At 47.4% G+C, this 24,806-nt stretch overlaps 2 protein-coding genes across 2 annotated transcripts; one reads left to right on the plus strand and one right to left on the minus strand.

Moving 5' to 3' along the window:
* Window positions 1–3,556: 3,556 nt before the first annotated feature.
* GZF1 (GDNF-inducible zinc finger protein 1) lies at window positions 3,557–11,064 on the plus strand. Its single transcript, XM_014962422.1, has 5 exons — window positions 3,557–5,152; window positions 6,635–6,729; window positions 7,702–7,869; window positions 9,155–9,312; window positions 10,239–11,064. The coding sequence occupies exons 1-5, from the start codon at window positions 3,807–3,809 to the stop codon at window positions 10,593–10,595; spliced, it is 2,124 nt and encodes a 707-aa protein (XP_014817908.1). The 5' UTR covers window positions 3,557–3,806; the 3' UTR covers window positions 10,596–11,064.
* A 2,754-nt stretch (window positions 11,065–13,818) lies between these two features.
* Window positions 13,819–23,312, minus strand: NAPB (N-ethylmaleimide-sensitive factor attachment protein, beta). The gene is made up of 10 exons (XM_014962424.1): window positions 23,038–23,312; window positions 22,301–22,417; window positions 21,130–21,176; window positions 20,937–21,014; window positions 19,246–19,301; window positions 18,721–18,805; window positions 17,870–17,974; window positions 17,562–17,630; window positions 17,103–17,153; window positions 13,819–16,597 (listed from the first exon to the last, which is right to left on the minus strand). The coding sequence occupies exons 1-10, from the start codon at window positions 23,084–23,086 to the stop codon at window positions 16,493–16,495; spliced, it is 762 nt and encodes a 253-aa protein (XP_014817910.1). The 5' UTR covers window positions 23,087–23,312; the 3' UTR covers window positions 13,819–16,492.
* Between the last annotated feature and the right edge of the window lie 1,494 nt (window positions 23,313–24,806).

Genomic DNA, 24,806 nt, shown 5'->3' on the forward strand with positions numbered 1-24,806 from the left:
GCGGCGGCAGGGAGGGCTTTCCCTTAGACGGGGACCGCCCTACTGGCCGAGGCCGCCGGGGTGGGGTGGGGGGGAAGGTGTGCGTTCGGGCTCTGCCCGTCCCCCGGGCCCGTCGGCTTCGGGCCGCTGTGGCGAGCAGCGGAGGCCGAGGAAGAAGCCTGCTGAGGCAGAGGAGGGTGACCGGGCTTGGTCTTGGCCTGGTCCGGTGTTCGTGCGCGTCTCTGGGTGTCCCGTCCCGCGGCCGGCTCCTCCTGGGGTGCTCTCGCCTGTCATCTCAAATTTGGGCTGGGCAACGAAGCTGGTGAGGGGTCTGGAGCACAAGGAGAGGAGGAGGCTGAGGAGAGGCTGAGGGAGCTGGGGTTGTTTAGTCTGGGGAAGAGGAGACTGAGGGGAGACCTTATCGCTCTGTACAAGTACCTGAAAGGAAGCTGTAGAGAGGCGGGGGTCGGTCTCTTCTTCCAAGTTACAGACGATAGGACAAGGGGTAATGGCTTCAAGTTGCACCAGGGGAAGTTCAGGTTGGACATTAGGAAACATTTATTTACTGAAAAGGTTGTCAGGCACTGGAATGGACTGCCCAGGGAGGTGGTGGAGTCACCATCCCTGGAGGGATTTAAGAAACGTGTAGACATGGCTCTTCAGGGCATGCGCTAGTGCCCAAGATTACTGGTTTGTGGTGGGATGTTGTGTGGGTGGGTGACGGTTTTTGGTTTGGTTGTTGTTGTGTGTTTAGGGGGTAGGTAGTGGTGTGTGGGGTTTTTTTGTGGGTGTTTGTGTTTTGGTTTTTTGTTGGGGTTTTTTTTGTTTTGTTTTTGTTTTTTTGGTTTTTTTTGTGGTTGGACTCAATGATCTCTGAGGTCCCTTCCAACCACTACAATTCTGTGATTCTCTGCACAGAACCTTTGCTTTGTGGGTTTAGTTTCTGCTGCTGCCCTGCCAGCTGGGCCTGCTGTGGTGCCGTTACCGTGGCTTCAATCTGAAACGAAGCCCGTTGGTGCCGAGCAGTAACCTCTCTTACTAGGCCGTGTGGAATTATCGGGGCAGAAGAAGAGGTGAACTCATGGGTTCACAATGAAACTAGCTGCCTCATTTTATCTTTTTTTATTTTTGCTAGTTCTGCCTCTGGAAGGGGATACGTTTGTGGTGTCTGATGCCTGGCTGTATGCAAGAGTTGCTTTTGTTTGAATTTCAATTCTATAGGTTTGTCCTAGCAGGCAGGCTCAGTTTGCAGATTTTAAGGCCTTAAGGTCTATTTTAAGATAAATATATCATACCTGTGTTGAAGATGTTGTGCCAAGCCAGTGCTCAGTAGCTCAGTGTACTTGCCACAGGAGTGGCAACGTAAAGCCTTTACAGCATAACGTATCTTACATATTGTATTATTGCTGCTCCTCTGAGCTGTTAATTCCAAACCAGCAGAAGGCTAGTGATGAGAGCGAGCAATGTGTTTGCCCAGTGGCTTTTGATTCTGCAAATACTGTGGTGGGAAGACCAGGAGGTTTCTGTTTTGCAGCCTTAAGGGAAAAAAAAAGGAATTGGCACAATGTGTCTGTTAAGAGAGAGGTCTGTGATCAGCTCCTGGAACAAAGAGCTCAGTTGGGTTATGGCTTGTTCACCCCAGTGAACAAGTCCGTGGTTTGGGTTCTTGTTTCCTGCTGGGGATTGCTGTTGTCTCCATGTGACCACAGCTTTTGCTGTCTTCTCAGATGGAAAATAGATGGATAGTTATGAAATAACATAAGTAGTCAAAAATAATCATATTGGGAGAAAAGGTTGCATTTTTATATCACTGATTACTTCAGATATAGCGTTCAGTGAGTCTCTGCTTAATTCATTTTCAAACACTTGGCGTGCCAGCGTGTCATGAGGAAAAAGTCACGGTGACTATGGAGAAAGAGAAGCTAATTAAGCTTATGTATAAGAGTCAGCCTTTCAGTCAGGAGCCAAATCATGTCATTTTCATTCCTATAAAATTGCTGTCAAAACTGAAGTGTAGCATTGGGTTTTGCTTGTAAAAGTGGACAGTGTTTTGAGATGCGTGTTGGGCTCTGAGCTGGCACAGGTCATTCTTTGTCCCCTTGCTGGGTCTTTTGCTTTAGGTGGCATAAGCGTAACTTGGTAACAGTGGTTTTTAGGTATTTATTAGAATAATGATAATGGAGCTATTTAAATCTTAATATTGAAAGTTCACTGAGGTGAAGATGCAAGGGTTAGGAAAGGTTTGCTTTCTGAGGAGACGTTTGGTTTTGAGGATAATCTTTTTCTGTAGAATCTAAGGTAGAAGTTAGGGTGCCCGCGGTGGATGGGGTTCCCTGTTGTTCCACTTCCCTGTTGCCTGAGGTTGGGGAAATGATTCTCCTTCCCTCATCTGCCTTATTTGTAGAGTCCTTCAGGCAGGGGCTCCCTGTGGCTTTTTGCCTTGTGTAGTATCAATGTGAAACATTCATTTCACATGCCTACTGGTAGTCTCCATGAATCTGCATTTTGTAGTTCTCCATTTTACAGTTTCTTGAAAATACTTTGTCAAAACTGTTTTAGCAGAAAATTTTATTGGGATGCGAGTCTAACTTTTGGTTTGTTGAAATGGGTATGGACTAAAATTGGAGTTTATATCTCTATATGAGGAGAAAGAGTATCTCGTTTTGATGCTATGAATATTATTCTTGTGTCCCTCATGCTTAATATGGCTTCCTTACTGTTACATTAATATAAATTTTGTTCCGTTTGTACGCTATTTTTTCAATTTATCTTTCTGAGCAAGATTTTTAATTTCCTGTGTATAAAAGGCTGCAAGTCTACTGCACCTGAGCGTGTACAGAGAAAAACAAACCTTAGTTAGCTTTTAGGAAGTGGAAAGAAACTCTTCAGATTCAAAGTGCATGTGTAGTTGTTTTGAACACAGTAACACTCCATAGATTGCAGGGGGGGTATTGCTCAGAATACCTTTAAAGTTTACAGAAATACTGTTTCTTCTGGGACCAAACTTTTTTTTTAAAAAAAAAACACCTGAGTTCTTTTGAGAACTTTGGAGCCCCTTAAAGCATTGCTTGGAAAGGGGACATAACCTAAATGGTAGTGGAACTGGTGAAACCCTTGTAAGGCTGCACATGGGCATTCAAGATTTAGAGGCTGTAAGTCCATTTTGAGTGATGAATGTCTTAAAAAAAAAAAAAAAAGAAATAATTTTGAGGAAGTTTTATGATTTCTTAGATTTACAGTTTGAGAATATGATTATGCAGTCTCCTATACTTTGGTTGATTAAGCATTTGGAATTTTATCTGAGTTTTAAGAGTATAATCTCAAAAGCCTGCTGAAGGCAGTGTTTATTTAGGATTGCAGTTAATTTTTACTTGATCTTACCTTTCTTGTATTGCCTCATTAGGAGGGAGAATAACTTCTTAATTCCACATGCCTGAATGAGTACATTTCTTTTGATCTTCCTCTGTTTGCTTTGTCCCTATTACAGTTTCTGGTAGCGTCTAGTGTTTCAGGTAAGATTATGGTTGAGGCTTAAACTCAAATTAATTTAAGAGAAATCTCTGGGTATGACTGATGGCATAGATGGTTTTAGATATGACCACTTAAGGTAACAGTTTTTGAAATCTGCACTTCTAGCCAGATTTTTCACGTTATTCCTTTGAAAGTCTGGTCCCTTAAGCTCAAGCACCTTAATGCTTAAATGTAAAGTAAAGCACTCTTGGAAGTCTGGACGTGACTTTTGGTCCTGAGATCTTTGAGTTTTGTTAGCTTCTGTGCAAATAGCTAACTTGCCATGTTGTTAACAGCTTTTTGCAGAGCGAAGAAAGATGGAAAGTAATGCAGTTTTGCTGGAATCCAAGTCCTCTCCTATCAACCTTCTGAATGAAATGCATCAGCTGCGTCTCCTGGGCCACCTCTGTGACGTGACTGTCAGCGTGGAGTACCAAGGTGTCAGGGCAGAGTTTGTTGCTCACAAGGCTGTATTAGCAGCAACCAGTAAATTTTTCAAGGAGGTGTTCCTTAATGAGAAGGGCATGGATGGCCCGAGGACCAACGTGTTCTTAAATGAGGTCCAGGTTGCTGATTTTGCTTCGTTTCTTGAGTTTGTCTACACTGCTAAGGTAGAAGTGGAAGAAGACAGAGTGCAGCGTATGCTAGAAATAGCCGAAAAGCTGAAGTGCTTGGACCTCTCAGAAACCTGCTTTCAGTTAAAGAAGCAGATGCTCGAGTCAGTGCTGTTGGAGTTGCAAAACTTCTCCGAATCGCAGAACTCTGAGGATGAGAGCGCTCCCCAGCCAAGCGTTTTGCTCGAGTCCAAAGCGGCTGCTGTGGCAGAGGCTGACCAGGCAGGCTCTCCTCTGGATCCTCCAGATTCCCCAGCAGATAGGCCCAGCAATGGGGCATCTCCTGAAATGCCAGCTACCAAACCAAAAGAGAGAATGGACAAAAAGAAGGAAATGATAAAGCCTCCTTATGCCAAAATCAGAAGGGCAAGCGGGAGACTGGCCGGGAGGAAAGTGTTTGTGGAAATCCCAAAGAAGAAGTACACGAGGCGGCTGAGAGAGCAGCAGAAGAACGCGGAGGTTGCTGTTGAAGAAAACAAATATCCTCAAGGCCAGGATACGTGTGATGTGGAGAGGGAGGAGGAGCAAGCGGAGAACAACATCAAACCTGAAAGCCAAGAATGCGACGGCAACTTCGAATCAGAAGAAAACCTGAAAAAATCCGAAGAGGATAAAAAGAAACGCGGCAGCAACTTCAAGTGCAGCACGTGCGAGAAGGAATTCCTGTATGAGAAAAGCTTTCTCAAGCACATCAAGCACAGCCACGGCATCGCGGCCGAAATCGTTTATCGGTGTGAAACCTGCAGCCAGACCTTTGCCAACCGGTGCAACCTAAAAAGCCACCAGCGCCACGTCCACAGCAGTGAGCGCCACTTCCCTTGTGAGCTCTGCGGTAAGAAGTTCAAGAGGAAGAAGGACGTCAAGAGGCACATTCTCCAGGTTCATGAGGGTGGTGGGGAGCGTCATCAGTGCCAACAGTGTGGAAAGGGGTTGAGCTCCAAAACTGCCTTGAGGCTCCATGAAAGGACGCATACAGGCGACAAGCCTTATGGGTGCACAGAGTGTGAGGCTAAATTTTCTCAGCCTTCTGCACTTAAAACACACATGAGGTATGAACAGACTTAAGTGGCCTTGTTAGATTCTGGGGGGAGAAGCAGAATCCCCTGGAACACACCTTGAGCCTTCAAGTGAAGTGGGGATGTTAAATATGACTGATTGGAAAGTGTCCGTATTTCCTTTTTTCATAGCTTTTTGGTTTTTTCTTGCTTTTTGGGTTAAGGGAGTTGCTCTCATTTTCTTTAAGCCCAAGTAGATGTGCATGGGCAGAGGCCTTCTGCTGCTGAAGCACACAGTTACCTTCTCTCATGGGAGTGGACCTAAAAAGAGTCAATGGGACATTTCACATGAGAAAAGCAACCCCCCATGCGGAATTATTTGTAGGATTAGGGCTAATCCGATGCCTCTTTATAGTCAATAGAATAATAATGAGATGCAATATGTATAAAAATATTCTAAAAAGATCAGAATAATGAATTATTTGTAGGATTAGGGCTAATTCGATGCCTCTTTATAGTCAATAGAATAATGATGTTCAATAAGTATAAAAATATTCTAAAAAGATCAGAATAATTATTAGAATAATTTCCATTTAACACATTGGCCATGTAGTAAATGGAAGACCCAGATTTGGGTGCTAAGCATAGGAGACAACTGAGACATGACTAGAAACGGGCTGACACGTCACCGTCTGGAGGTGAGTGAAGCACCAAAGGCACCCACGCAGAGATGGTGAAATCAGTTGTAGTGTGTTGTGAGAGTCTGTGGTGAGAATTTCTTGTCTTTTCTGTATATATATTTTTACAGCTGTGCTTCTCTTGTTGATGTATTGCCATAAAAACGTCCTGTGTTGGCTGTGTTTCTGTAGCTCTATTCAAAAGAGCCCTTGATGAGTGCATGGGCTGAAAATTTAAGCTAGAATACCGGTACAGGCAACAATTCTGTACACTGCCCTTTGTGTACCCACAGCCTTCCCCAGGAGATCACCCTGCAGGCTTTGGGGTGACAGGAAGAAAACTGACTGTATGAAAGTGACATCTTTTTATTCTGTTCCTTGGGTGCCACTCGTTTCAGAGTAACCAGTGACTCTACTCGGTGGCCCTGCAAGAGCATCGTGCCAGGGAACGTGTCACTTACAGTGTGTGTGGAATATTTTATTGGTAGTGTCAGAAATATAAAGCTTTACTCAGATCCCAAGATGGTTACATTTTTCTTTCAGTCTGTCTATCTGGATACAAGTTTTCTAAACTTTATTCGATTTTTACCTTGAAAATTTTGGTTTTACCCTAAGGAAATTTCTGGATAAAGGCAGATCTGGATCTGCTTTTATCATGCAGCGCATGCGTGATTGAGAAATAAAAGCAGCACTGCAGAAACCATAATGCAGAATTTGGCACAGCTGAAGGTGTTTTTCAAAGACACTAAAATCTTGTGCAGGCATACAGTCGGAGAGCAGCCGCAAATGAAGACGCCTTGCGTTGTGCTGTGAAGGAAAGAGACATCCTCAGTACTTCAATGTTTCTCTCTCGTTTCAGAATCCATACTGGTGAGAAACCTTTTGTCTGTGATGAATGTGGTGCCAGGTTCACTCAGAATCACATGCTTATCTATCACAAACGATGCCACACAGGTAAGGCTTGCTTTTGCAACATACTACTGCGTGTAGGAGGAGGCCTGCTGTGAAATTAGGAGATCTTACTTTTCAGAAAATGCTTTTTTTGTGTTGTTTTTTTATATAAAATCAGGTACTCTCATCCCTAGATATGATTTTACTGAGAAAAGTCCCTGTAGGTGGATAGGCAGACAGGGGAGAGAGTAAAAGGAGCTGATGAAAGAGAAAAGGAGTTCCCACCTGGCTGGGATCCAAAGTCTGAAGTGAGGACTGAGGCTGCTTTGGATATTCTTCAGTATCCTAAGATCTGTCATCAATAAAATGTCTAGTTGAATTCTTAAGAGAAGAATGATTTGTCTGTAAGTCTGGAACAGTTGGCCCAAGGAATATAAAACAGCTGTCTTGGCTTATCCTGATCTGCAAAGAAGTCTTTTTAATAGCACATGCCCTTTTCCCAGGTGTCTTTCATAGAATGAATTGGTGTTTTGAATTGTTTGTACCACCCATGAGTTGTGTGTGGTGCTTTTGCATCTGCCTTCTGCTGGTAACTTGTAACTAAATGTGGATAGCAGAAAATATTAAGTTACAGTGAAATAGAATAGAATTCCAACAATGTTTTTCAAGATGCATAAAACTAAAATTGGCTGCCTACAGATGGAGGCCTTTCATTAAAGGCACGCAGCGTTGTGTTTACCATGAGAGTGAGCCAGAATCCTCCAAAAATGCCGAGGAGACTGCTAGCTGCAGATCCCTGGGCTTTTCCTGTCCTGTGTGGAGCTATTAGTGTACTGTTGGGTAGGTGTGGTAGCCCTTTGCTCTTGGAGGGTTTTGTGCAGGTGTCTTGCAGGAGAACTCTGAGTCTCCCAGAGATCCCTGCTGGCACCTCGGCCCGTTCAGATCCTTTTGTGGGGCTGGCACGTGCTCGATTTGTGTCTAATTCAGTTTTTGCATGTGATGTTGGTTTAATTCTCCTTTTCACCCTTCCTGTAGGGGAAAGGCCTTTTATGTGTGAAACGTGCGGGAAGAGCTTTGCCTCTAAGGAGTACTTGAAACACCATAACAGAATCCATACGGGATCCAAACCATTCAAATGTGAAGTTTGCTTCAGAACGTTTGCACAGAGGAACTCACTCTACCAGCACATAAAAGTTCACACAGGTAGGAGGTGCTCTTTTTGTTTGAAACAAATTGCCACGATTTGAAGATGTAGACCTCACAGTTGCATGATTTGGACAACTAAGATTTCCAATTACTATAATTCCTGCCCTGGAACCACATTTTAATTCTTGATGCAGTGTGTTCTTTCATCTACTTCCTTTCTGCTGGTACTCCCTCTGCTTCTTACTGAGTTACAGCAATTCTCTGAAATAATTCCAAGAGCAATGCAGATATTGTTAATAATGCTGCGACGTTACTAGCAAGAAGTTTATTGGTGACCAAAGAACTATGTCCATTGTAGCTCTGAGCAAAGCACTGCAGAGAGCTGGTCGTTGTCTTGTCTGCTTGCCCACCTTTCACATTTGTGTTTCCTCCTGCTCAAATTTTCTCTTCAGTGTCTCTTCTTAAGTTTTTTTGTCTGGTCTCTCAAAGCCCGCGTTACTCAGCAGTAGAACAGGTTGCAAATACTCATGTTACTGTCATCATGTAATAAATACCATGTTTGCTTATTGCCATTGCCACCCCATGGGAAGTGTCCTTGCCAGTGTTCTCTGTGTTAATGAAATGCTTGTTTTGTTGCCACGTCTTGCTCTTTCTTTACTCCCTGCATCTGTGTATCTGGTGAGTGTTACTGCAGGGGGAGCAGGGAACATCAGCATGGCAGTGCTGCTGTTAGGGGGTTTTTCCTGTTCTGGAATGTCATCTCTTTTTCTGTGACACCACTTGCATCTGTTATAAAGCTTTTTGGTATCCCTTTTTCTACCTTAGCACATGTGGTTGTTTCAAAAAGTACTTAATGCAGTTACTGTAGCAAGTCACAGTTTGTGATGTATTTGGACAGTTTGTGTTGTATTTGAATCTTGTGGTTCTGAGCAGCTCTGGTGTTCATGCTCACAGAACATACCTTGTGTTCTGGGACAGGACTTTAGTTGCTAAGGGAAAATACATGTAAAAAATGTGGAGGCTTCCGCGGTTGCACAGATTTATGCAGGCTGTGGGGCCTAGCTCTTACTCTGTAAGTATCTGCTTACTTCAGATGTGTCAGAATTTACTGAACTGTGAGAATCCTGACAACATCTTGTTGGTTTTTTTCTGAAGACGCTTGCGTGTGTCTTATTGTTTCATGAAGTCTGGGGGCTACCTGAGGTTCCCCAGTTTTTTTTTTCTGAAGACGCTTGTGTGTGTCTTACTGTTTCATGAAGTCTGGGGGCTACCTGAGGTTCCCCAGTGAGTACTGCCCCTCGTACAGCCGCGTCACCCCTCGATGGCTGTGCTCTGCTTGCAGGTGAGCGGCCCTACTGCTGTGACCAGTGTGGGAAGCAGTTCACCCAGCTGAACGCGCTGCAGCGGCACCACCGCATACACACCGGGGAGAAGCCCTTCATGTGCAACGCCTGTGGGAGAACTTTCACTGACAAGTCTACCCTCAGGAGGCACACTTCGGTAAGAACCTCTCATCCCCTAGCTCTAGAGCCTTCCTCCCTGGCTGTGTGCTGAGCTGGCAGCTTTTTTTTAGGCCTTTTACAGAATCACAGAATCTTCTAGGTTGGAAGGGACCTTAAAAATCATCTTGTCCAACCGTCAGCCTAACTGACAAAAATAGACACCCACACAACAAACCAACCAGACCTCCCAGCACTACATCAACCCGGCTTTTGAACACCTCCAGGGATGGGGCCTCAACCCCCTCCCTGGGCAGCCCATTCCAATGCTTGAGAACCCTTTCAGTGAAAAACTTTTTCCCATTATCCAGCCTGAACCTGCTCTGGCGCAACTTGAGGCCATTTCCTCTCGTCCTGTCGCCTGTGACTTGGGAGAAGAGACCGACCCCCCCCTCTCTACACCCTCCTTTCAGGGAGTTGTAGAGAGCAATAAGGTCTCCCCTCAGCCTCCTCTTCTCCAGGCTGAATAACCCCAGTTCCCTCAGGACCTCTGTCCAATTTTGGTTGGGTTGGGTGCCTTGCCCTCTCTCTGACATAGCATTCCAATACTCAGATGGTTTGCATTCAGCCCTGAGTCTGCAGTGAGGCCATTCTTAGTCCATTGGAGCCCAGCCCACAGAGGTTATGCTGAGGACTGTTCAGTCACAGGTTTGTTCTGTCACCTCTGACCGTGCTCCCCGTGCAGGAGAATTCACATTCTGGGCCAGGCTCTCTGCTGGACCAGTTAGATACTGTATGAAATCAGGACGCTCACCAGGGACACAGATCAGTGCGTGGATCTATACTGACCTTGTTTTGGGATAGCTGTGTGAGATGAAAAGAGAGACCTTTTCTACCAGCGTCGGGTAGGAGCTGGATCCAAGCTTTTGCCTCCCAGACAGTCGTCATGTGTTCAGCCTTCTGGTTTTGGGTGGGTTTTTTTTTCAGATACATGATAAAAACACACCCTGGAAGTCCTTCCTTGTCGTTGTTGAAGGAGCATCTAAGAATGGCGAAGGTCACAAAACCGAGCTCCCTGATGAAGAATATGATGTGTCACCTAAGATACCAGAGAAGCTGCTGTCTTTCTCTGAAAACGGCCACTATCAGAACCTGACTGCTGTCCCGGGGAGCGTGACTGCGCTGCACGACACCGGCTCTGCCTCGGGAACAGACTGTAAGTCAGATGGGACTCCAGGGCCCGAGGAAGCCCTGATAGCTACCACTCTGAGTGAGCTGACAGTGCTCCAGACACAGACAGACTCTATTCAGCCACAGCTTCATGCTCTGGTCAATATGGAGTAATTGGGTATTTACAAGTCCGGTTTAAGCTGCACCCCTTGTATAGTCCTTTGACTTTGCCAATAACCTGCTGAGGGAACTAGGAGAAGCTATAACAAGGAAGCAGGGCTAGATACTAAAGACATGGCCCTGCGTTTCCAGAATTTCCTAAAAAAAAATTCATTATCCACCTCCAATGTGCACAGCTCCATTTCCTGGTGGTAGTAGGGCAGAGTGCCAGCACAGCAGCACGGTGGCAGAGGAGGCAGAAGTGCTAGTAAGTTTATTCCCTGCAACCCAAAGGGTGTAGCTCAGGCTGATGGCTCCAGCTGGTGCAGTGCCAGCGAGGACCTGCGTTCAGAGAGGTCACAAAGAAGGTGCAAATTTGATTTGCAGTTGATTGATGACACACGTACAATCAAGAGAAATGATGTTGTGTTTCTCAGCTTAGTAGCATAGTGAAATTTATTGCATTTTCCCTAGTGGAAATTCACACATTACAAAAAAAATATTTACTAAATTTCTTTTCAGGAACTGTTGGTTTATCTCTGTTTCTAGTAGTGTAGTGAAACTTACTGTATTTTCCCTAGTGGAAATTCACACATTTAAAAAAAAAAAAAATTACTAAATTGCTTTTCAGGAACTGTTGGTTTATCTCTGTTTTTGCCAAAGATCCAGGCAGTGAGCAAGCTCACTCCTTCGCAGTATAAGTGGGAGCAAGCTTAGGAAAGATCAGGAGTTTCATTCCAGGAGTTTTGATTCTGTAGTTGCAAAATGGGCAAGTGGGAGCCACGTGCTGTGTCTGTACAGGTGGTGGTATTATTTAGACATTTCAGTGAAACCTGGTGCAGTTTTGACACTTGTATTCGGTTTTCATCTTCTAGCTGCTCAGCTTACACCTTGGCAATTAGGAGACTAAAACGTTTCTTGTACAAATGTCTATGAAAAATCTATGAAAAATCAGCTATGCTGGAAAAGCCAGCGTAGAAAGACAGCTTCTTGCCAGTTTCCTGTTCACTTTTCTCTAAGCTGTTCTCTGCTGGTCCAGATAGGTCAGCGATGCTCTTTTCTCCACCGTAACTCAAACACTGCTGTTGCTCTGAACTGCAAGACCTACTTCTAAATTAACTAATACTCTGGTGGGAAAAGTTAATTACTGGTTTGCTGTGGAGTTGCTACAGCTAATCCCACCAGTAGCACAAGAGTCTCCAGAGGTAAATTCAGTTACAAACAGGAGGCAGTCTAGGTTCATATGATTAATGGCATAAAAAGATGCAAATAAGTGAAAAATACACTGGACTGTTCAAGGGATTTTAGCCTTCATTTCCCAGATTGTGGATACTTTGTACTAATGGCATAAAAAGATGGAAATAAGTGAAAAATATACTGGACTATTCCAGGGATTTATCCTTCATTTCCCAGATTGTGGATACTTTGTAAGACTCTGTTGGAATCTGCACAGCAGTTTTAGGCTGGTGTCTGTTTAACTGTCCTCAGTGAGGTGTTAAGAGGCAGGCCTTAAGAACATAAGTGAGGAATAAACTTACAGTTCAAAGGTTTTTCCTGATTAGCATCTGCTGCTAAATTTTAGTGGAGTAACCCTGGCAATGTGCTTTTTTGGGTTTGTTCTAAATAACGAAATGTGACAAAGTGAGCAGAGGGACCAAGGGTCCCAAGTATGGCTTCTGTTCAGCCCACACTCCCAAACTGCAACTTCACACAGCCCACTCCAGTGCCCACTGGGTTTGGATCCCAGGGCCCCCAGTCACTACGAGAATCATGCTTCTGTTTGGGCTTTTCTTACCAAAATAGACAGAGCTTTCCTTTATATCTCCTTCCCTTCCCCTCATTCTCACACCCAGTAGCCGGGAAGGCTGTTGCACAGGGAAACCTGAATTTCTGTCCAGGGTAAGCATTTTTGGAATTTCCTGAAGCTCAGGCACTTCTGCTAACAGCAAAGCTGAGCTGGAAAGAGAGTTACTTTGGTCACCTTCAGATTAATCTCCCTGGAACACTCGGGAGGGTTTGGGGTATTTTCCCTTTGCAGGGAAGGAACCTTTGAAGTAGCTGGCACTGGCAAAGAAAGACCAGGCAGGGCTGACCTGTGGGTTTGGGAGCAGCTGTGCATCGACAGCAACTTGCTGATGTGGTTAACTCTTCAAACTCAGGACCAGATTCACAGTGCCACTATGTAAAAACCTGGAGCTCTTCTAATGAATTGTTCTGGTTTGCTTTTCTGTTTCTCTGATCTAGTATTTCCACAGAAACTTTCTCAGCTGAAGTGGTAAGAAAAACTTTCTGAAAGATTGCATTAGTGTAAGGGTAAGCACAATCAAGCCTTGTTAGGGCCCGTTCTAAGGCTTAGTGGTTGGCAAAGCAATAAAGATACCCAAACTGTGGCACAGAGCTATTTTTGAACCTTAAAGGGATGTCTGATGTGTTACCATGGAATCATAACTTAATCTATAGAAAGGGAATTTTTTTAAAAGAAAACATTTCCAAGAAGTTATATTTGAAATATTTATTCACGCACTCTGTTCCTGTCGAAGCTCAGTATTCCCCATGACCAATGTAAAGAGTTTGTAGATATATTTAAAGTCTGAGCACTAGTACCTGTAGCCAGGGAAGCTTTTGTACTCCATGAATGTGTGGAAGTGAGTTACCCATATGAACTGTTCTTATTAAAATATTGAAGTCTTAAGACTGACCCTTCCAGTGACTTGGTTATTATAATCAAACGTTTCTGTGCCTTCCACGTTCTGCTGGGCACGTGCTGAGACTCCTTCACGTGTAGGTCCTAACCCAGCTCTGCTGCAGGCCTGGAGCTGTTGGGTGCCACTCTTCTTCCTCGGGCCCTGCAAGAGAGGCTCTGGTGCCACAGAGTGACAACCCAGCCCCGTGACAGCCTGGGCTGCACCTCATCCTTCCAGGAGTCAGGAATGGTTTCTTAGGTAGGCATGAGGAAACACCCCTGAAAAGGTAGGAAGTGTAACACTTCAGGACATTGCAGTTTCCTTCAGATGACACACTGTACAACAAGCAGCGTGTGGGGCAGGGACTGGCCCCAGATCAGCCAGTGCTCTCCTGTACAAGAATTCACCCCTAGTGTGTACCTTACCAGGTCCCCAGAGTGACTGAAGGAAGGGCTGTGCCTGCTGGCTTTTACCATCACAGCCCCTGGCTTTATGTCAGGCTCCAGCTTTAGCCTGCCTTTTGTCTTTTTCCAGGAAAGAACACTTATCACTACTTAAATTCATTATTTTCACTTTATTAATGTACAGATTCACGCAAAACATTATATTCTTGCTAAGGCCATTTCAGTAATAAGTTTTCATAGTACAGAGTTGTGTACTGGGGGGGGGGAAATACAGCGGAGTGGCAGATTGTCATTTTAAAACAGTCACAATTTACCACTGATACACTGGAGGACATGCTGTAGCATATTTATAAAAGAATTAACATTTGTATTTTATTAATATCGATCCAGAGCATAGTAACAGACCACACAGCCCCATGGGTACGGTCTTCTGCTCCACCAGCTCCATCTGCATCTTAGCACAATTGTGCAGAATACTGACAACTGGAAAAGTCAACAAAAAAAAAAAAAAAAAAGGCATAAAATACTTCCCCTGTGCTTCCCCTGACCAAGGCTCCAAAGGTGTTGGACATAAGACAAAGCCATCAATACAATGGGTCTTTGCTTGCTAAGGAAACGGGTAAATTAAACAAAAACTGTTCCAACCCTATCCTTTTAGCACAGGTGAGATCAGCAGAAGTTACATCTTTGGGCCCTCTTGTCCAAAATGAAAGCAGCTTTGCAGCTCATCCAACTTCAGCAATAAGAATACCTCCCTACCCTGGGAGCTGCGCCCCAAACCCAGTGTTTCCTCTGCCCCGGGGAGGTGGCACAGGCACACGAAGGACCCTGGCACAGGAACAGGACACCCACGGAAAGCATCAGTCAGTCAGCTGAGGTGTGCACCCATCTCAGAGCCTCTCAGGTGGACACAGACCAGAACCATGAGCTAAACTGAATTTAAAGCATTTCTCTGCCAAGTTTGTGGTAAGACATACAGAAGACACGGTGATCTAAGTGAAAGGGATAGTTTTGTTGTGGACAGAGACTGAACACGAGCAGGAGCCTTAAAAACACATCTGAGAAGTGAAGAAACTGAAGTTGTTTGGAAGAACGAGTATCATCCATCCAGGCTTTCCTAATGTGTCCACCTTGTTGGTTCTGCACAGCTTTTCTTTCCAGTTACAATGCATAGACTAGTCTATGGAAAACAAGTGACTGGTCTGATCAGTCAGAGGGAAAAAAAATAATTAATTTGGCATGTAAAAGGAGCATATTTTGCTTTTCTTTTTCATCAGCCAGCGGTAGAGATAAAGCACAGCTTCAACAGAACTAAACCCCTCAGACTAACGAGCCCAACTGCGTTTGACTGGAATATCTAGATGAGAAACAAACTGGGGAGATGCAGCAGAGGCAACGCTTTGGTTGGCAGAGCCAATTGCTTCATCAAGAGAAACAAGGGGCTGACTCCAGGCTGGAGCTGCCTGCTGGGGGCTGCTGTGCTCGTCCCACTCTGGCTATGGAAAAGGGCCTGCTTGGCACAATTGCTGTTGAAATAAAGCCTTTAATTAATTACTCTTTCACTCTTTTACACAGCAGTAGTGCAGCTGCAAATCACTGCGTTACGGAGAAATACTGCTAACTCCCACTGAGGAATTGCATAGGCTGCCACGGCCTCCTTAACGTATAGACAGGACCTCGTGGGCAGGCAGACAGCTTCATCAGCTCTGGTTAAACAAAGCGCTGCACTGAAGAGCTTTGGGTGCAGACGTTTTTAAAACACGTTTCTAAAATTACCGCAGGGGTTTTTAAATGCGTCTACAGCTTTTCAAAGCGAGCTCAATTCACCTGTCATCCAGCTAATTAACTAACTAAAACAAGGTTTCTGTATAATAAAAGGTCTCAGTCAACACCTTCGTACGTCACGAGACCGAGGGGGCTTCGCCGGCAGCAGGAGGGGCAGAAAGGAAGGGACGTTGCCCAGCACACACCAGAGACAGCAGCGGGGATTCATGGAAATGAAAAGTTAGAAAAATAGATCATTACTTGGGCCAAAGTCATCTGGGGGGTAGGAGGGATGGGATGCACCACAAAATAAAGGAAGTGGAAAAATAGATCCAAGAAAATATAGAAGAACCTTACATTTTATATAGATCTGAAATACAAAATACACCATTAACTACTTGCCACGAGCACTTGGAGGGTGAGTCCAGTCTAAGCAGTCCTGTCCCCTAACGTGTGGTGCTTGCAGCACTAGGTCATTGTGTGTTCTGTGCATACACTGCACACACGTATCTGTGCAGGATGTATACACACACACATGCACACCCTATATGGGTCACAAAGCCTTTCACTAGCACCATGAAAACCGCTCCATCATTCAAAAGAAAAAACCAGGTCCCAGTGTATCTGACAGAGGTCCATTGAGAAACAGAAAAGAGCAGTCATACAGCAACAGATCAGAAGCAGTTATTTGTACTCTACTGGCGTAGACAAAATATTTCCATGCTGGAATCAGTGGGACTGAGCCTTAAGACAGAGCAGCGGGGAAAAAACAGCAGTGGGAAGTGCAGACTTTGGGTTCACAGCTACCAAAACCAAGGAAGGATTTCTGCCAGAAGTGCTTCTTTCGCCTCCAAAAGACCTGCCAGTGTTACCCAGAGCATCGCTTCTTATCTACCCAGGTTGTCACGACAAAGAGCAGGATACTAAAGAAATACACAAGTCATTGTATTCGGAAGCAACAAAATAAAGCTAGATATTTTATCACGTATCCCACAGTGGTCCTTGGCTGTAACACAAGAACAGATTACTTAGGCTGCATGCCACAAATACCACGAACAATTCACTTCAGGTCCCCGTCTCCTTCTCCTTGGATGGACTTTTTGATGCGAAGCAGCATGGTTGTCAGCCACTGATCCAACCGTGATATTGAATCGAATTCTTTAACCTATTAGGAAGAAATGGTTTAAATTTAAGATACTAGGAAGCAGCCAGGACTGCTGCAGAAGCAGCACTCTGCAGCTCTTGAAGTATGGTCTTTTAAAACTTCTAGTCTTCCCAGAAGCAGTAAAATAAAATAAAAAGATATCTGTCCAAAACTACACAGAGCACTTTACGCCACTGTCAAAAGAGAGAGAAGTTGGAGCAAAACCAGGCAGGATCTTTACTTGCCTCTCAATGACAAACTAGTAATTTTAAAGAATTCAGTCTGGGACTTGCTAGAGCCCGGGCTGGAGTTCTGCTCATGACCATCTCTCCTGCGGGTTGGCCCATGGCAGGATGGGGAACCAGTGAAGCTCCAGGTGTTTTGCCCCCGTGGACTTGGCAGCAACACTCAGAGCTTGGGCGACCAGTTACCCAGCCTTTAACAGCACACACACCCCAAAAAAAATGAGAAAAAAGGAGCAGCCAGCCAGCCACGAGCACACCTTAGCGAACTGGTGACTACTTACTGCCTCGGTGTATGCCTCAGAGTTCTGCTCCTCGTGGGCTTCCAGCAGTTTCTAGGAAAACACCATGAAAAATTAGAAAATACTCTTATACTGCAAGTTCCCGGCGTATCCCGGGCGTCTTGTCCCCAGGAGAGAGGGCGAGCTCCTCTGCAGCCACCCTGCAGGGCACCCGGGTGTTCAGCAGTGCCACCTTCACGACCCGTTTGAACCACCCACCATGAACACAGAAATAGTTTGGGTTGGTTTGGGGGTTTGTCTTTTTTTTAAGTTAGCTAAAATAATCATCGTTCTGCTGCAGCTACTTTCATAGGTCTGGTATAAACCCAATGCAAAGTGAGTCTGATGTCCTCTAAAACATTGGAATAAACGGGCAAACCTCTAGCAAGGTGAAAAAGCCCAAAGGAAAGGGCAGTAAGCATTTTCAAGCGTGACTGTTCTCTTACTACTGGCTGCACTCACTTTCAATAGCTTGCACTCCCGTGAGTCTGTGAACGCCGGGAACATTTCTTCGTATTTTTCAAGTGCAAGCTGAAAGAGAGAAGATGCGCCTTACGCTCATTTCAGACAAAACCACTCGCTTTTTATTTCAGTTTTCGCCTTCCTAAAGCCACACTTGGGAAAGCATTCACAGTAAAATCCAGCTGGACAAGCTTCAGCCCGTGCAGCTGCCCTGCAAAGGCCTGTGCAGGCAGGAGGTGTCTCGGGCAGCACAGGGTGATGAAGAAGGACATGGAAAAGTTTGGGATCAGCACTCCGAGCCCACTCACCTTGGCGTTCAGCTCGTCCACGATGAAGTGGCACAGAGCAGCTTTGAAGAAATACTCTTTGGCGCTGTACTTCAGCAAAGGGTTATCCATCGTGTTTGTCCCAACCTGGGCACAAAAAAAAAAAAAAAGCTATTGTTAGAGTTGGGGAAGAAAAACCGCATCGTTAAGAACCGAATTAAAAACAGGACAGCTGATTAAAATGACACACAGCGCCATAATGCGAATGAAGCCGACAGAAGAAATGCCAGTGTCCGTACAAAAAGCTTTTGGGGAGCCAGATGGATTTTTAATGAATCCCAAGTGGGTCAGAAACCCTCGGGCAGCCCTTCTTCCCAGGGAGCTGCTGCCCCAGTTCAGGGGCACCGCACCGGCACCTGGCTGTGTCCTGTCTGATGCAGAAAGGGGAAAATGAGTCAACTGGGTGAAAACCTCCTCTGATATTTACCCTCCAGAAACAGAAAAGCAGCACTGCAAGTATTCCCGTGTAAACACCCAGTACAAAGGCAGATCAAGTTTACAAATTTGGGGGGGGCATACTTTCTGCCAGACATCTGAAAATACGATCAAAAGTGTAATAATACATTTCGTTCCCCAGCCTTTCTCTAGAAACAAGAGAATTCAGGGGGAAAAAAATGCCTTTGGTAAGTTAAAGCAACTCTTTAAAAGTCAGGAGCAAACCACACCTCATAAAGGCATAACCAGCCCCAAAAATAACAAAGAGTAGGAGCTTCTATAGCCTATACATTTATATATTTATAATATAATTGCTTCTATAGCAATTTTGCGGGACTGACCCACTTTCTCTTTTCAAGCAATGTTTTCCCCGTTGGCTGAAGGGGCAGGATCCTCACCTGCTCGTAGATCTCTATGGCCTTCTGGTACTGCTCCAGCTGCGCGGCGTAGGCGGCCACCTTCAGCAGACACTTGTTGGCTGAGCTGCAACGGATGAGAGCATGGAAGTCATAAATAACTGTGTCCTGGGGACACACGGATCCGTGCCCCGGTACCTCCAAACACTACCTCTACTACTTGGCGTACGTGAAAGTGGGACCCAAAAAGCTATAAATTAAGGGAATTTTCTTTTTAACAGCCAAAATGAAAACACAGGGGAAGGCATGAAGAGCAACTCAGCACAGCTCTGGAGTCAGACACTGTTCCACTGCTTGGTGCCTTCTCTGGTGGGCACCCCAAACCAGACACGGCTGCATGCAGGATGGAACCCCAAACAGAAATCTGCCTGAGGAGGACCTGGGCGTCCCACCAAAGGAGATCTCAGAACAGGCTGGCAGATGAGGGGTGCGAGCATGTGGGCCACCCAGGAGGAATCCCCATCTCCAACCCTTCCCCCTTGTGACTCTTCTACAGCGAGCACTTGCCTGTTGGACTCCTCTCCTTTGTAATAGTCCGCAGCCTGCTCGTAGTGCGCGATGGCCTGGGGACAGAAACATCGTGCTGGAACGCCACTTCTGAAGCACAGTTTTTGGTCAGACCAGCAGCCAGTGACCATGTTCCCAAAATCTTTCCCATCCCACGCCCAGAGGGAGCAGCCCCGCAGCAGACCGCGGGGTTTGCAGCGGAGGGGAGCGCAGCCACACACCCCCCTGCACCCACAGGGCACGAGGCTGCCCTTGGAAATTTGACCCTGAACTTGGGAAGGGTCCCAGACTCCGGTGCAGATTTAATGCAGGTGACACTACTCCCGTAACGCCTGTGATTGCTCATCATCAGGGTGTGACGAGGCTTCTGCCAGCTTTGCCACTATAGAATATATCTCTGGGCATGGCAGGGCGTGATTTACATGTCACCTCCCTACGAGCAGCCCCACGAAGTCATGAACAGAGACAGATGGGATCCAACAACGTGGAGCTGAGGAAGCAAATGGTTGTCTAAATAATAATATTTAGAAACCACGTGGTTTTTTTGTTCTGCAAACTTCAAGCAAATTTGCAGCCAGCGGAGCTGCTGCAGGATTCCTGCTCGGGGCCCTGGCCTGTGGGAACGAGAGGGTCAGCGCCGAAATGGGAACCAAAATTCAGCAGCTTCCTTCGGGTGTCTCAGAAAATAACTACAGAAACTGCCCCACGGCTCTCCCCAAAGTGCTTTTCAGATGTGGAAAAGCCACCGCATGGGTCAGGGTTTCTCAGGGGGGCGTTTTGCCAGCCCTGCTGCTCTGCGGAGCGACACCCCGATGGGTCAGGGGATGGCTGGGGAAACCATCCTGCACCCCGGTAACGCTCACTTCAAGTTACGGGGTGACTCACACCTACATCAAACAGCCTGGTGCTGGATGGGAGACAGGTTTTTACCAGTCCAGCAGGTCCAGAGAGGTAATTCTTCCACTTTGCTCTGGTGAGACCTCACCTGGAGTATTGCGGTGCTGGATGGGAGACAGGTTTTACCAGCAGGTCCAGAGAGGTAATTCTTCCACTTTGCTCTGGTGAGACCTCACCTGGAGTATTGTGTGCAGGGCTGGAGCCCTCAGTATAAGAAGGGCATGGCCCTGATGGAGAGGGTCCAGAGGAGGGCCACAAGGATGATCAGGGGGATGGAGCACCTCTGCTACGAGGACAGGCTGAGGGAGCTGGGGTTGTTCAGCCTGGAGAAGAGGAAGTTCCGGAGAGACCTAATAGCAGCCTTCCAGTACCTGAAGGGGCCTACAGGAAGGCTGGGGAGAGCCTGTTTACAAAGGCCTGCAGTGACAGGACGAGGGGAAATGGCTTCAAGCTGGAGGGGAACAGCTTTAGACTGGAGATGAGGAGAGGGTTCTTCACTGGGAGGGTGGTGGAGCACTGGAACAGGTTGCCCAGGGAGGTGGTTGAGGCCCCTTCCCTGGAGATATTCAAGGAGAGGCTCGACGAGGCCCTGGGCAACCTGGTCTAGTTGGGGGTGTCCCTGCTGACTGCGGGGAGGTCGGACTAGATGGCCTTTGGAGGTCCCTTCCGGCCTGGACAACTCTATGACTCTATGAGTTGGGTGCTGCCCTGGCCGGGGAAGGGAACACGGCCACCACAGCACCCGCAGAGCAGCACCAGCAGCACCCAGCACCAGCAGCACCCAGCACCCTCACCTTCTCGATGTCCACCAGCTCAGCCTCGTAGATCTCCGCAATGGTGATGTGGTGCTTGGCAGCGATGGTGAACCGCCCCTGGAGAAGACAGAGGGTGAAGGTGAGCTGGGAGCTCCCCCCCTCCACCCGGCACACACAGAGCTGCATCTCTTACAAGCACATCGGTCCACGAGCTGCCAGAGCAGCTTCTTACCATGTCGGTGTAGATATCGATAGCTGCATTTAAGCAGTTGATGGCCTCTGCAGCATGAGTGTTCAGGAAAAACAACAAAGTCAGCCAGCACATCAGACTTCCCAGCCCAAGACCTTCCTCTTCTCCCCCTCCTCCCCCCCGCAATCAGATCTCAATAACATTCATCAGACCATGAACCAGCTTCTTCAATAAATACCTACTCACACGCGTGTGTAAATACATCGGGAACAACCAACAGAACATTTTCAACACCTCAGACCTACGGATGTCACATTTCCCTGCGATTTTGCATCTGCAGATGTAATTCTTTCCCCCACCCCAAACAGCCTGTGTCCCACCAACAGCCTGTTGGTTCACCTGGGCAGAAACCCTGACACTGAAAGGTAACAGTCAAAAATTAGGGTGGGCGAAATATAAACAGCTTGTACCCCACGTTTGCCGGGCTGCATCCTCAAACAGCAAAATTCAAAATGCTGATGTCATAAACACGCAGAGGCTGCCGTTTTCTAGGAAATTATGGGGTCTGGCAATTATCAAACAGTGTTATCTGCCCAGAGTTAGCTTCTTCAGCCCCCCGGCACAGGAAAGCGTGGGCAGCACTGGCGGGTTGGTTGGTGTGTTTCCAAACACTCAGCTGGAGTAAGGGGAGTCCCAGGTCTTCCACAAAACCACAACCCTGCTCTGTGCGACCAGATGTGAAGAATCCAGATCCTTTATCCTCATCCCATCAGACGTCAGTCCGTTTTCCTCCCACCTCTCCCCTGCCCCAGGGAAACCCCTGAGGGGGGTTGGGGCTAAGGGCAGGATCCCCCTGATCCAGACCTAAGACCTGCCTTAAGTGTCCCGTCAGAGGTGAGTACATCTCCAAAGCCAAGCCAAAGCAGGAAGGGAGCAACCCAGGGGCAGTGCCTCACAACCAAGGCACCGCAGCGTGTACCAGAGCACCAGAGATCACCTCGAGATGACACCCCTGCACACGACCATGATGGTGCATCACCTGAAGGGCTACTTCAGAAAAGCGGAGGTGCAGAAGATACTCTGGCTTTGGAGCAGCGTGTGGTGAGGACCCGCAGCCCCACAGAGCTGGCGGCGACCGAAAGGCTCCGCGCTCCACCTCCTCTGCCACTAAAGCAGCTTTGCAAGAAACAATCCCGGATTTCGCTCCCCTCACCTTGTGGATCTGCTTTTTTGTAAGCGTTCCCAGCGTCCACGAAGCTGGTGGCCGAGTCGTGTTTGCTCTGCAGCTGCATGTGCAGCTTGGCCGCCTGGCAGAAGGCGTTCCCTGCGGCTGGAAGAGAAGCACACACCGACCTCACGTCCCCCTCTGACCCGGCAACAAGCAGCATCGACACAGAACAGCAAAGCAGCGTCACTTCCCAGCCCCAGAGAGGCTGAGAGATGCAACAACCACCCCAAACCGTGTCCAGGAGGGGCTTGGTCTGCCAGGGGTTGAGCCCGTCCCCACAGGGCACAGTGGGGGCTTCTCACCTCCACACTCACCCCCGACAGCGTGGCTGCGCCCTGCACCTACTGGATCAGTGAGGGGGATCCCTTGGACCTCAAAATCCATTGGATTTGATGTCCCACCCCAAGGTATTTCCTTGCTGAAGGGCAAACACCTTCATCTGGCTTCCCTGCAGAGTGACAAGCCTTCAGTTTAAAACAGCTGACTGCACCCAGGCTAATTTAACCTCAGGAACCCCCCTTTGCCCACTCTCCCAACACTTAAGTCACCACAGAGCCGGGCAAAGCAGAGGAATTGCATCACCACAGGGACCATCCCCATGGAAACAGCCTGGGACGTAGGACTCTGCTGTGATAATTCCTGGGAAGATGGTCGGGCAGGGGTGGGTCACCCTGGCATCAGCCACTCTCCAGCAGAGCCCGCAGGGCAGGGACTGTACTCACCGCTCCAGTTCTTGGCGATCTTGAACATGTTGGCAGCCCTGGTGTACATCTCACAGGCTTCCTCCACCCTGGTGTTGCCCCTGAAAGGGAGACAGAGAGCCCCTGACACGGTGCTGGAACACAACGCTGCCCCTGAAGCAGGGACTGAGAGCAGAAATAGAGCTCGGGGTGTTGCAGCCCCATGTGTTAGGGCAACGTGTCCCCCCCACCACCCCTGGACTCGATGAGGTTGATCGACCTCATTTTAAAATGCAGAGTGAGCAGAGAATCACAGAATGGTTTGGGTTGGAAGGGACCTTGAAGATCATCTTGTTCCAACCCCCTGCCCTGGGCAGGGACACCTCCCACCAGACCAGGTTGCTCCAAGCCCCCTCCAGCCTGGCCTTGAACCCCTCCAGGGATGGGGCAGCCACAGCTTCCATCCCAGCATCACACTGCTCAGAGAGAGGAAGGCTGGGTTTGGGGGACCTGCAGCCCCCCACTCTCACAAGGCCCTCTCCCAGGGGGGACCAGCTCGGTGCCAACGCACAGTGAAGTGGGGGAGAAATGCTGTCAAAGCCGGATGGGATCCCCCAAGCCCCCCTGGGAGCAGGTGGAATTGGCAGGTGGGGAACACAAGCCCTCTCTGGAAAGGGGAGGCAGGTTGGTCACTGCATAAAGCAGGGAGAGGAGAGCAGACAAAACCCGCTCCCGAAATGGCAGCTTAGAGTTTTGGCAAGTTCCTGGAGAGTTTGGAGCTTGGAGCAAGCCCCCCTCTGCTCCGTGAGTTGGGTCTCTCCTTTTTGGGCAGGAGCAGTCAGTTCCTAAGGTGAGTCTCAGGAGATGCTCAGCAAAAACACCTGAGCTCTAGCACCCAACGAACGACTGCATCATTTAGTGAACATAAAGCAAATCAAAACCTCAGAGATGCCCGGCCCCCAGCTGTGTGTGTGACACACAGGGGTACACGCTCTCCAGCTCCCAACAAATAAACCTCATCATCCCAGCCCCGACTCACCGGGGGGTTCCTCACCTCCACACCCCCTGGGAGGGACCACAAGCAAGAGAACAACTCAACACAAGCCCAACTGGTGGGGTCTAGTAGCACTAACTCAGCTCCCCAAACCAGGTGATTAATTATTAACTTATCTCGAGAGAGGAGTTAAATATTTTAGTTCATTAAATGCAGATTTCTTGATAGACTTACTCCTACAAGCCCATTTCTGCCCTCTGGAGCACACACTCCTCCTGACCTCAGACAGGGCTGGAGCACAGGAGATGACAACATTTATTATTGCCTTTTTTTTTCTTTTTTTTTTTCCCTTCCTCCTCCTGGCAGCCGAGCGCGTTTCATTTCTAAGGACAGGCGATTTTTTTTTGGAACTGCTCCTTCTTGCTCTTGAAAGCTGCCTTTTGCCTGAACCGAAGCCAAAGGAGGCAGCGCGAGGGAACGCTACACCCGGCCAGGCGTCCAGGCCCAGGTGGCCTTCAGCCTTTTAGTCTCAGTTAAAAATAAAAATAAATAAAAAATAAATAAATAAAAAAAAGTAAAGGAGGACTTGTGCAAGCTAATGGATCTCTTCAGGAAAAAAAAAACTGGACTGTCAATAAGGCTTTTGGCCGAGCACCCCCCTTTCACCAGGAGGATGCCGAGAGCAAAGTCACCCACCACCTCCCCTTCCATTCTAAAAGCAATTTTTCTCGCATCTATTTTTAGCCCAAAAAAAACGAGAAATTTGCCTCTTGAAATCTCTGCCCGTTCGCTCCAAGGATTTTGGGCAATTCGCCGC

Source organism: Calidris pugnax, unplaced genomic scaffold (genome assembly GCF_001431845.1).
Source record: "Calidris pugnax isolate Ruff unplaced genomic scaffold, ASM143184v1 scaffold147, whole genome shotgun sequence".
NCBI lineage: Eukaryota > Metazoa > Chordata > Aves > Charadriiformes > Scolopacidae > Calidris > Calidris pugnax.